Below are 12549 nucleotides of genomic sequence, written 5' to 3'. Positions count from 1 at the left end.
GAGGAGACTGGGTTGAGTTTCAGCCTGTTTGTTTACCATTTTCGATACAAACTGCTCTGATCTATATATCACCCATACAACATGAATCATTTAACGTCGGTCATTGCATTATAAACGACCCCCCCCCCCTCCGGTCACCAGCAGATGAGTCATGACGTTTAGGACCATGCACAGTTGAACATTTAAATATAACGTTCATCGGTATCAAACGGCATTTGATGATCTAATATATGCATTTATGGCTATAACTCACGTTCTATGAAATACTGAAGAAAACGATAAACATATTTATACTCTAGACCGTATTTTTGTATGAATGAAAAAGTAAAACGTTCCTACATCCTGAACGATAGATAATTGATGTTGAATGGGCCATAGTAATGTCAATTTAGCAATACAATTTAAAAAGTTATAGCCCTGCAAAGAAGGTGAACATCTCCATAGACAAATAGAGCTGGCAGACTGGATACAAGGATGAGAATAAGCTCCGGCAGATAAAGGGTTAATGAGGCGGAACCAGTACCACTTGTCAGTCACTCTCTGTGTGGGGGAGATGCATCCAGCTGCAGGACCGCAGAACCATACAAGGCTCCTCCCACTGCCACACTCTCCGGACCCCAACGCTCTGCAGACCCACGCTATCCGGACCCTCGCTCCCAATGGCTGATTTGGGTCATGTGACCGTCCCACCCAATGGCTGAATTGGAGTATTGCACTGCGGGATTGATTGATTGAAAACTTTATTAACAGATTGCAGAATGGGTACATGTGACCGTCACAGGCCCGGATTGATTGATTGATTGATTGAAAACTTTATTAACAGATTGCAGAATGGGTACAGTACAGCTCAATACACACAATTGTTAAGGGGATGCAGACCAGAGAAAGACCTCAATGCACTACTGTTGCATTTGTGACATACAGTAAATATATACAAGGGGGAGGGAACTGTACATTTATGATGAATTGAAAATGGGGGACCCTGATGTAAACAAGACTGAAGTCTTTCTCTGGTCTGCATCCCCTTAACAATTGTGTGTATTGAGCTTTACTGCAGATATATTTCAATTGCCTTACTTATTTACATAAGTATTATAGGCCTACAGCAGTATTTTACAGACAGTAACTATACTTTTGCTCACACAATATCTTGAATGAATGAGTTTATTTATTTTGAACATAAATTGAAAATAAATAATAAAAAACTAGACAATTCCGCGTGGGGGAAATTGTGAAAGTGTGGGTGACGCCTGTGCACCGCCGGCCAACGGGAGAGGGTCTCTCGCGAGTCTCTATGACAAACAAAAAAAACGTATTAAAAAAACTTCAGTTTTTTATATTTTTGGGACTTTTCCGAGTTTAAAAAATTATTCTGACTTTTCCGAGTTTTTAAAAATGTTTGAGTTTTTAAAAATGTTCTGACTTTTCAGAGTTTTTAAAAAAATTCAGACTTTTCAGAGTTAAAAAAAAAACTGGGCTAAGGGGGTGTGGCCTACGGGGGCGTGGTCTAATGGTCGGGGGAGTGGTCAACATCGACCAATGAAAGGATATCCCTACCGAGGTTCAATGGGTCAACATAGACCAATGAAAGAGCACATCCCTACTGAGTAAAATGACACAACCCGCAAGACAGAGGGCGCTGTCAAGCAATTCAGTACTGCTACACAAGGGCGATTAAGGGTTAACTCCATGAGAGGTAATTGGCAGGTCAGCTGTACCCTTGAGCCATGAGCCACACACCTGTTACCTAATTAGGCACGAATGACTTGCACTTTCGATACAATGCATTTCAATGAGGGCAGACGCATGACGTCCTTCTCACGATGAATAAAAGCAAACGATAAGAGATGAAGCGTTGTGAAGCACAGATGAGCACTTCAAGGAGTAGGTGAAGGGTTGTGTGCGATATTGTGGCATTCCGTTGACAATTGTGGCCGCGGTGACGATCGGAACACAAGGGGGGGAAAGCGATAAAACCAGCCTATTCTTAGAGTGGCTAGCCATTGGTGTCTATGGGGAGGAGAACCTTCAAACAAATGGTCATCAGTTGAGATAGAAATGTCCAATTCCATTTATCTTTCTTTTGTGAGCGAGCCGACAGCCGTGTCATCGTTTTGATGTGTTTTTTTTTCCTATGTCCAAAATTGAGATCACTGTCGCAATTTACCCAAGGTGGTGGAAAAAAATATTTCAACTCCTCCACTCTAACTTGCCATTCATTTCCAATGGGACAGAAATGTTCCTGTTTAAAGTCGATTTGTAGCCAAACGGTGCGGTGAAACTTTCCGATAAGCAATAGCGCTGTGACTTGGAGCAAGCCGGTCGTTTTGATACCTTTCACGTGTATGGGGCGCGAACGCTCTGGCAGGAGTTGTGTTTGCAAAATCGGTGGAATAAAGAGAGAATAATAAAAAGAGTATAGATTACTATAGTGGCTTCACCAGGTCACCCACACTAACAAGTAATAAACAGATAAAAAAAAAACAAGAGAAAGAAAAGAGAAATCTATAAAGTAAAAAAATATTTTACTCATATTCATACAGTATGTACATCCTCTGGCCTGTTTGTAGAACTTCCCTGTGTTGACAAAGCTAAACCCTATTGATATGAAGTCTAAATAACATGAGATGATGCCGTCATTATTGCACTACTTATTTGCTGCTATGTTTCAATATTATAAGAAGAATTATAATAATACTTTTGAGTTTTATATTGTTTAAAACTTCAACAGCAGAAGCTTATATGCTAACCATCAAAACATTAAAGAATATTTGGAGCAATTCCATAAACCTTTCAATATCATAACAATATCCGAAACTTGGTTTAGCTCTGAGAAAATAGTTGACATTGAGTTGAATGGATATGAACTCAATTATATTAACAGGATTGGGAAAAGAGGTGGGGGTGTAGCCCTATATATAAAAAATAGCCTCAAATATAAGGTTGTAGAATGCATGTCAACTACCATTGACAACTTGATGTAGGCCTGTTGCAATAAATCAATTTATCGCGCAATAATGAAAATGAATGCAATGATTTTGATGGGCGCAATTAATTGCTATTTGCGTGTTTGTTTTAATGAGGCGGGAACCAGTACCTCTCCGTGTGGGGAGGCGGGCCGCTGGCGTTACTACAGAGTACAGCACGGGAGCTCCTGTGAGCACCATGCGTATGTTGGGCAGTAGCAACGCTACATAGCTTAACTACATTTCTCAGTAGCGTGATGGTAGCGTCGCTCCTTTTGAACCAAGTAGTGTTCTTTCTTTGTAGTGTAGCTATTTTTAGACCTAAGTAGTGATGTAGCGTGAACAAACGCTATACGCTACTGCCTGGAGAAACTGGACTGCTAAATAAATATTAAAGATCTAGTGTTGATGCTATGACGCTTCCTCCTCATCGTTGATTGCCTGTAGTAGCTGCATCTAACGTTAGTAGCTAACGTTAAAACTAACCTAAAGTTAGTTGTTCACCAACAATCTCAACATTTGTTTTATCATTAGCTCAAAAACACAGAACCGGACGACACAAGTTGTCCGCTCATAGGTTCTGCTAGGATAATAACAACAATACTTCCGGTCGGTGGGTTTCAAAATAAAAGAGCAAAGTCTAAAACACCGGAAAAGACGTTTATTTTGTACAGCGTTTTCCTCCACGAGTACTCAAGTACATCATGTGATCAATCGATCTGTTTTTTTTTGCCCATCCCTAGTTTATCCTGTGCTGAAAAGTCTCCATTCCAATAGAGATAGTATATATTTGTGTTTATTTGATTATTGTTGAGCTATATTTTAATCGAGAGTAACTGGTAGTGTAGCTTACTACATTTTCCAAGTAGCTTGCCCATCACATAATCCGCGAGCCACAGTAAACAAACGCGAGCCACAGTTAGGGTGACCAGGTGTCCCGCTTTTGGTTGTATACTGCACAGCCATTTTACCTAATGTCCCACGTCCCGCATATTGAGAGGATGTCCCTCTTTTCGAAGCAAAAAATAAAAACATGGGTCTAAAAGCCCCTTCCTACAGTAAACGTAGCAACCTGCCTCTTGTCCACACACATTGCTCTGCTCGTTTTATCATTGCTCTCACGGAGATAAAACTGGGAACGAGGTTACTCTGCTTCTGATGCTACCTCATATCTGATTGGTTAGGTAGTAATTTAGGATATTTAAAATGTCTTCCAATGGTAAATAAAGGTTTATTGCACTTTGAAACGGTTTCCTTGCATTATTATGCTATTATCATTATATTAGTAAAAAAAAAAGTTGATTGAAAACTTTTGGGAAATACATTTCTCAAAAAAATTATTTCTCTCAAAACCGCAATAATATCACTTATCGCAATAATTTCTGGGACAATTAATCGCCCAGCAAAATGTGTTATCGTGACAGGCCTAACTTGATGGATTGTATCTTAGTAGAGATCTGAGAAACGTGATTGTCAGTTGTGTATACAGAGCTCCAGATTCCAGCATTGAAGCATTCAAAGACTGCATGGAGGTGTTATTTGCCAAGACTCAGAAGGTTACATTCATCTGCGGGGATAAATCACTGTACATTCTATATTGCTCACTAGTATACCATATCTGAACTACTGTGGTGAGATTTGGGGTAACAATAAACAATAAAAGTAAAACCATTTGCTATATGCTATACACTACAGTCTATGTGATGTGGTGGGTACGTATGATGGTAATTAAGGAATTATTATACATGACTATTATATGCAAGTAGGCTATGTCTAAGCTATTTTACAATATTATACATGAACTGCTTTTTCTTTTAATCTGTTTATTACTTGTTTTTTATTATTATTTATTTTCAATTTATGTTCGAAATAAATAAACTCTTTCATTCAATATATTGTGTGAGCAAAAGTATAGTTACTGTCTGTACAATACTGCTGTAGGCCTATAATACTTATGTAAATAAGTAAGGCAATTGAAATATATCTGCAGTACAGCTCAATACACACAATTGTTAAGGAGATGCAGACCAGAGAAAGACTTCCGTCTTGTTTACATCAGGGTCCCCCATTTTCAATTCATCATAAATGTACAGTTCCCTCCCCCTTGTATATTTACTGTATGTCACAAATGTCTTTCTCTGGTCTGCATCCCCTTAACAATTGTGTGTATTGAGCTGTACTGTACCCATTCTGCAATCTGTTAATAAAGTTTTCAATCAATCAATCATTCCGGGCCTGTGACGGTCACGTGTACCCATTCTGCAATCTGTTAATAAAGTTTTCAATCAATCAATCGTGCAGTGCAATACTCCAATTCAGCCATTGGGTGGGACGGTCACGTGACCCAAATCAGCCATTGGGAGCGAGGGTCCGGATGCGTGAATACTTTCGGCAGCCCACTTGTCCTTCCGCATTGCTCTGATTGGCCGAGCGCGCGCATGAGCCGTGACGCGGCCCTCAGCCAGGCAGCAATACTACGCTCCAGTTAACCTAATTTATACAAATGGAGTATTGATTTCGCCGTAACGAATCATTAAAAAAATATACCGTTAACTGGAATATGTTGTTTCTTTACACATATGTTGGATTATGTAATTGGTCATGACAAACCAATAAAAAATCGCATCGCGGACTGGCTGCCTTGCGGGTCCACGACCCTCCGTGCTCCGATCGCCAGCGGGGAGAATATGCTGCCGCGAGCGGCATCGCTGAGCTCTGGTGTCCGCTGGACGAAGCCAGAGATGGTCTTATTATGGGGCTTATGCCGAGAAGCAGTCGGTAACACAACAGTGAACACATAGTTGCAATGCATCTGTCAGTCGTACTTAACTATGTGTTCATAGGTACCGCAAGGTACATTAATAATACATGTACATGTTAAAAGGATGACACAAAAAGCCAGACAGAGGGCTTGTTTCCAGTTTCAGTTTGTTTTATAATAAACAATCGAGAGCATTTCTTTATTTAGGATATTTAAAATGTCTTCCAATGTTAAATAAAGGTTTATTGCACTTTGAAACGGTTTCCTTGCATTATTATGCTATTATTATATTGGTAAAAAAAAATAAAAAGGTTAATTGAAAACTTTTGGGAAATACATTTCTCAAAAAAAAAATCTCTCAAAACCGCAATAATATCGCTTATCGCAATATTTTCTGGGACAATGAATCGCCCAGCAAAATGTGTTATAGTGACAGGCCTACATACACACTACAGCCCTGAGAACCAGCTATTGTACACACATACACTCTACAGCCTTGACAACCAGCTATCACACACACATACATACTATTCAAATGCCTTATTTGAATCAAAGGATCATCTATCACACATATGATACATACATACTGTAGGATTCTAATTTTGTGTGTCTCTTCCTAGTGGTTTTCTTCTTAAAGGAACATGCCAACATAATGGGAAATGCGCTTACCGTCTTCTCCAGAGTCGGACAAAAAGATGGATACCAATTTCCTCTCTGTGTGTTCCGTAGAAAGCTATCCGTCTGCAAGCTCGCCTAGCTTGGCACAAATTCATGGAAGCAGATACAGTCCACTAGCCTCGCTTAAAACTCCGGGAGAGGTGTTTCCAGCCAACAGCTAGGCTAGCTGGTCCTTAAGCATATGTTGTAGTGTTCCTTTAAAGTAGATGCCTCTTCCTAGTAGCTTTCTTCTTAAAGCAGAGTAACCGGTCCTGCATTATTATTATTATTATTATTATTATGTCTCTTCCTAGTGGTTTTCTTCTTAAAACAGAGTGTATGTCTCTTCCTAGTGGTTTTCTTCTTAAAACGGAGTGTATGTCTCTTCCTAATAGTTTTCTTCTTAAAACAGAGTGTATGTCTCTTCCTAGTGGTTTTCTTCTTAAAACGGAGTGTATGTCTCTTCCTAATAGTTTTCTTCTTAAAGCAGAGTGTATGTCTCTTCCTAGTGGTTTTCTTCTTAAAGCAGAGTGTATGTCTCTTCCTAATAGTTTTCTTCTTAAAGCAGAGTGTATGTCTCTTCCTAATAGTTTTCTTCTTAAAACAGAGTGTATGTCTCTTCCTAATAGTTTTCTTCTTAAAGCAGAGTGTATGTCTCTTCCTAGTGGTTTTCTTCTTAAAGCAGAGTGTATGTCTCTTCCTAATAGTTTTCTTCTTAAAGCAGAGTGTATGTCTCTTCCTAATAGTTTTCTTCTTAAAACAGAGTGTATGTCTCTTCCTAATAGTTTTCTTCTTAAAGCAGAGTGTATGTCTCTTCCTAATAGTTTTCTTCTTAAAGCAGAGTGTATGTCTCTTCCTAATGGTTTTATTCTTAAAGCAGAGTATGTGTCTCTACCAGCCATCCCCACACCACATATATACTGTATAGTCCAGGGGTTCTCAACCTTTCTGCTGCCAAGGCACCCCTGTGTTCAATAAAATATTCCAGGGCACCCCTACATACGATAAAGACTTTTCCGGTCCTGTCTTTTTTGCTACAATGATGACAAAAGTGCTTGCTTTCAAAATAATGTTTATTTAAGAAACCGGGAAACACATTGTGTATATGCAGGCTATATAATGCATTATTAACAGGTGTTTCAGGTCTAAATGGCTTAGTACTGTTGACATTTCACTGCTTGTAGTAGTAAATCAAATAGCATATTTAGTTATCATGAGATACTTGGTACTCAGCACCACACTCTGAAACGAGCTCTCCAGGTGGTATCAGATGAGATTTCAAAGAGTTCTTCCAAGAGTTTGGATGGAGATGTGTCAGGAAGCTTTGTCTCAATGTTGTCTGTAAAGGTTTTTTTTATCCAGAGTAACTTGGTGATCCTTTTCTGTATTTTATTAAATAATGATTTTCAGATTTTGAGAAATGGTCAAACTTATCCAAATACGGTATTTTCATGGAAAACAGTGCAGCTGCAACAGATAGCACTTTAGTGATAATTTTCTGTAATCTACATTTTTTTATTTTTATTTTTTATTTTTTAATACATCTCAAGGCACCCCTGGCAGCTCTCCGCGGCACCCCTGTTGAGAACCGCTGTATACCCTCAGCAGATCCGTACCCATCACACTCACTTTAAACGATTCAACTACCCCCCCCCCCCCCCCGGTTCGCAACCTCGTCATTCTGGACCCCACCCCCTCATTTGACCCCCACGTCAGCTCCGTCATCAAAACCTCCTACTTTCACCTCCGCAACATCGCCAAAATCAGACACTGCCTCCCCCCCCCCCCCCCCCTGCTGCTGAATCCCTCATACACGCCTTCATCTCCTCCCGCCTCGATTTTCTGCAACTCCCTCCTCACTGGCATCACCTCCCGCTCCCTCCATAGACTTCAGATGGTCCAGAACTCTGCTGCTCGCCTGCTCACCAACACCCGGTCCCATGACCACATCACTCCTGTCCTTCACTCTCTCCACTGGCTCCCAATTAAGCAACCTATCCAGTTCAAACTATCACTCCTCACCTTCAAAGCCCTCCATAGCCTGCCCCCCCCCCCCCCCCCCCTACCTGACTGACCTCCTTCTCCCTCACCGCCCCACCCGATCCCTCCGGTCCCCTCCCACTGCTTCCCTCACCGTCCCATCATCCAAACTAAAAGGTTTTGGTGATCTGGCCTTCTCTCATGCTGCACCCCGACTCTGGAACACCCTCGCTCGGACCATCAGAGACTCTCCCTCACTCTCCACCTTCAAATCCCGTCTCAAAACCTACCTGTTCTCCCTAGCATTTAACCTTCCCTACCCATAACCACGCTCCTCCAACCTATCACCCCCTTTTCCCCCTCCCCTCTCTGTCTGCCTCCCCTCCCCTCCCCTCTCTGCCTCCCCTCCCCTCTCTGTCTGCCTCCCCTCCCCCTCTCTGTCTGCCTCCCCTCCCCTCCCCTCTCTGCCTCCCCTCCCCTCCCCTCTCTGCCTCCCCTCCCCTCTCTGCCTCCCCTCCCCTCTCTGTCTGCCTCCCCTCTCTGCCTCCCCTCCCCTCTCTGCCTCCCCTCCCCTCTCTGTCTGCCTCCCCTCCCCTACTGGCTCCTGTATTTTTGTTGTCTGTTATTGTGGCTCTATGTTCCTGTGCATTCATATTGTTCCCTGTTTACCTGGTTCTATGTTTCTTTGTTTTTCTTTTTGCCTACTGTCAGCGATTTCGGGTTATTGAGAAGCGCTTTATTAAATAAATAAATGAATTATTATTATTATTATACTGTATAATATCTTTGTCTCTCTCTAGGTTTGAGTTGGCATATACCCACACTCTCTACTACCTGGCCCAAGTCTACAGAAACCTGGGTGAGTTTCATTTACAGAATGACTGACACCTGTCTCCATCGGCTATCTATTTTTATTTATTTGTTTAGCTTTTTCTTAAACATTATTAAATAGTATCACAATCCTTAATTTAAGGCCTTAAAAGGTATTAAAGGAAAACTCCAACATTTTGGGAAATTAGCTTATTTGGCATCTACCCTGGAGTTAGACAAGAAGATACATACCCTTTTTCTTCTCTGTGCATGCAGTAGGAGTAGGAAGACATGCACCGTTAGCCTAGCTTAGCGTCAGTTAGGGCTGGGCGATATGGCCTCTAAAAAGTCTAAATGATATCGCGATATTTCGACATTTCCTCTAAAGCACTTAAAAATGCTCGATTTAACCCTTTGATGCATACAGTCACGCCAATATGATGATTATAATAAGTCCCTGCAACATGTTTGCATTATTAAACCATGAAGATGCTTTAAAAAATAATTTAAAAATGAAAATGTACTAAGAGTAGTCTACTGACACACTAATACTTTTTTGTATTTACATCTAAGACCATTTATATAAAAACTCTTGGGTGCCTAAGATGGCAAGGGGTCATCCCTATGTTCCCCAGGCTCTATGTTCCCCGGGTTCTATGTTCCCCGATTGATTGATTGATTGAACATTTAATTAATGTCCGCCTTGTTTCGAACTGGTTAAGCTTGGCGACTCTTTCGAAGTTGGTTAAGGTTAGAGTTTGGAATCAGGGCTGGTGGTCTATCGCCCTGCTCTAAAGGTAAACTAAGCATAACCGACTATCTATCGCTACCGGGGAACATAGGACCTGGGGAACATAGGACCTGGGGAACATAGGACCTGGGGAACATAGGACCTGGGGAACATAGGACCTGGGGAACATAGGACCTGCGGAACATAGGACCTGGGGAACATATGACCTGACCTGGGGAACATAGGACCTGGGGAACATGGGACCTGGGGAACATAGGACCTGGGGAACATAGGACCTGGGGAACATAGGACCTGGGGAACATAGAACCTGGGGAACATAGGACCTGGGGAACATAGGACCTGGGGAACATAGGACCTGGGGAACATGGGACCTGGGGAACATAGGACCTGGGGAACATAGGACCTGGGGAACATAGGACCTGGGGAACATAGGACCTGGGGAACATAGACATGCTCCCGATGGCAAATAAGCTAATTTCCCAAAATGTTGGAGTTTTCCTTTAAAAGTCTTACATTTCATTTGCACAGGTATTACATTTTTGGGGGAGCAGCCCGGCTGTCGGGAGATTAAATAATATTAAATATTACTTTTGTATTGAAGTTGTTGTTTTTTGTGGGGCTACCGGGAGCTTGGTGCGTCTGGCGAGAGCTTGTATGGAGCGCGTTCAAATTTAATTTGGCGTGGAAATGCAACCGCCAGTTCAGTGTCACTATTCATGTTTTTTCTTGCTAGTATGGTTGTGAAATTGGTATTAAAAAGTCTTACATTTAACTTGTTGACACCCTGCAGTCTGTAATGAGATGCTTTATAGTACAAATGAAACCTGAAAAAACCTGTTCTTTAGCGAGAGAAACCCCTCCCAACAGTGATGAATGAAGCGGTGAAACTCTCCACACCAGCTCTTCTGGTTATAGGTCTACGGTCTCACCAATGTGACAGGTGTTGCTCAGACAGCACCACGTCACACACTCCTGCTAGCCCACCTGGTGGCGGGGCGCAGGAGAAGTCCCAGTACTTAGGACTGCCTGGGAGACAGAGCCCCCAGTCATGTCCATGAGGTAAACCCTGACAAAAAGACCCGGGGAGGACCAGAAGGCCGCAGTGCAGATGTCCTCCACCGGGGCCCCCCCAGCAGGGCAGCAGAGGCTGCCACTCCACTAGTGGAGTGTGCCCCGACGCCTGCGGGGGGAACCCGTCCAGCCAAAGTGTAGCAGAGGGCAATGCCCTCAGGGAACAAACTTAACTTTTTGACCTACCAGCCAGCCAGGCAGATTTTTTACCAGCCAAAAATTATAAATAGCTTTTTAGTATATCGCCATGTGTTATTATTACTATATAATACTCTCATATGCTATTTTCAATTAATATCATAAACAACATAAGGAATATTAGCATAATTTTTAGTGGACTGATGGAATGAGTCAGCGTTAATAGTTTTAAATGCAAATAATTTATTGAAACATAGAAGTGGGGTCGGGACACGCACACACACACACACTGTTTCAACTCACCACCCCTGCATCATATTGTACTAGTCTGTCTTCAAACTTCCACTCCTCTCGAAACTTTTTTATATTTGAATATCAACATTATCTGTCCATCCTCAGTAATCCTCAGTTTACTATAATATACTCCTGTCCTGAGTCCTGACTAGTGACTTCATCGTCTTTCCAAACGCACGCACGCACACACACGGGGAAGGGGAGAGTGCCCCCCCATTTCCCTTTCCCCAGTCCACTGTCTGCTGTTCTCTATGGCTCTGCGCCTCTGCCTCTGATCAGGATTAGCTTGTTAGCTTACGCTAACGTTGTAGTGATTGTAATGGTACATAAACGTTAATTTCGGGCGATGTCGGCATATAGGAATGGTGACGGTGCAAAGCATGTAGATGCATTTGACCCGTTGTGAGAAGAAAAAAAACACCAGACTTATTTCGGGTCGTGTAGGCGCACTGCTGTGTAGCGCTGCTCTGCTTTCAATAGCACGGACTGGGCGGATATGACTCGCGGAGTTGCTACAGGGTTTTTCAAAATAAGAGTATCATATGAACCGAACGTTGCTAGCTGCCGGAGCCATAGATATTATGACTGGAGCTGCGCTTGGGGCGGAAATGAGACCCGCACAGGATTTTCAAAATAAGAGTATCGATATGAACTACACGCCAGGTGGCGGGCAGACCTCTCATTTTTACTCGCCAAACCTTAAATCTACACGCCATTGGCGGGTGCTTATTTTGTTCCCTGGCCTCTCATAACCAATGTGACAGGCGTTGCTTGGACAGCGCCTTACCTGCGTGGGAGCCACTGTAACAGACAAGCAGTCGACCGGTAGCCCCGAGGTCCTGCGTGCACCTAAGGCACATTGTCAGCGCACGGACAGGACACAACAGGTGAAGGCTCGCCTCCAACTCACCTGCGTGAGGGGGAGGGTGAAACGCCTGTAGCACAATATCCCTGGAGCGACAAGAGCTCCGGATATCCCTCGGAACAAAGGCCGGAGTAGGCCTCAGAGTCGCGCTGCTAACCAGTTGTCGTAGCAGCGGGGCGCAGAGGTCCCAGCTGGACTTACCGCAGAGTCCGGGGGCCAGGACCCCCAGAAAAGGGGCCTGGCGAGGTGAACGAGG

General features: G+C 42.8%; 1 protein-coding gene across 1 annotated transcript in view; it reads left to right on the top strand.

Moving 5' to 3' along the window:
• The window catches only part of kifbp (kinesin family binding protein), a 78248-nt gene that overhangs the window by 22957 nt on the left and 42742 nt on the right, over positions 1 to 12549 (top strand). Inside the window, exon 4 of the mRNA XM_084318373.1 lies at positions 9165 to 9223. Coding sequence (XP_084174499.1) covers positions 9165 to 9223 — 59 coding nt within the window. The remainder of the gene's footprint in view (positions 1 to 9164; positions 9224 to 12549) is intronic.

The sequence above is a fragment of the Notolepis coatsorum genome (genome assembly GCF_963971535.1).
Source record: "Notolepis coatsorum genome assembly, chromosome: 1".
Lineage (NCBI taxonomy): Eukaryota > Metazoa > Chordata > Actinopteri > Aulopiformes > Paralepididae > Notolepis > Notolepis coatsorum.
Note: the sequence above shows the minus strand (reverse complement) of the source record. Positions and strands in the feature narration are given on the sequence as shown.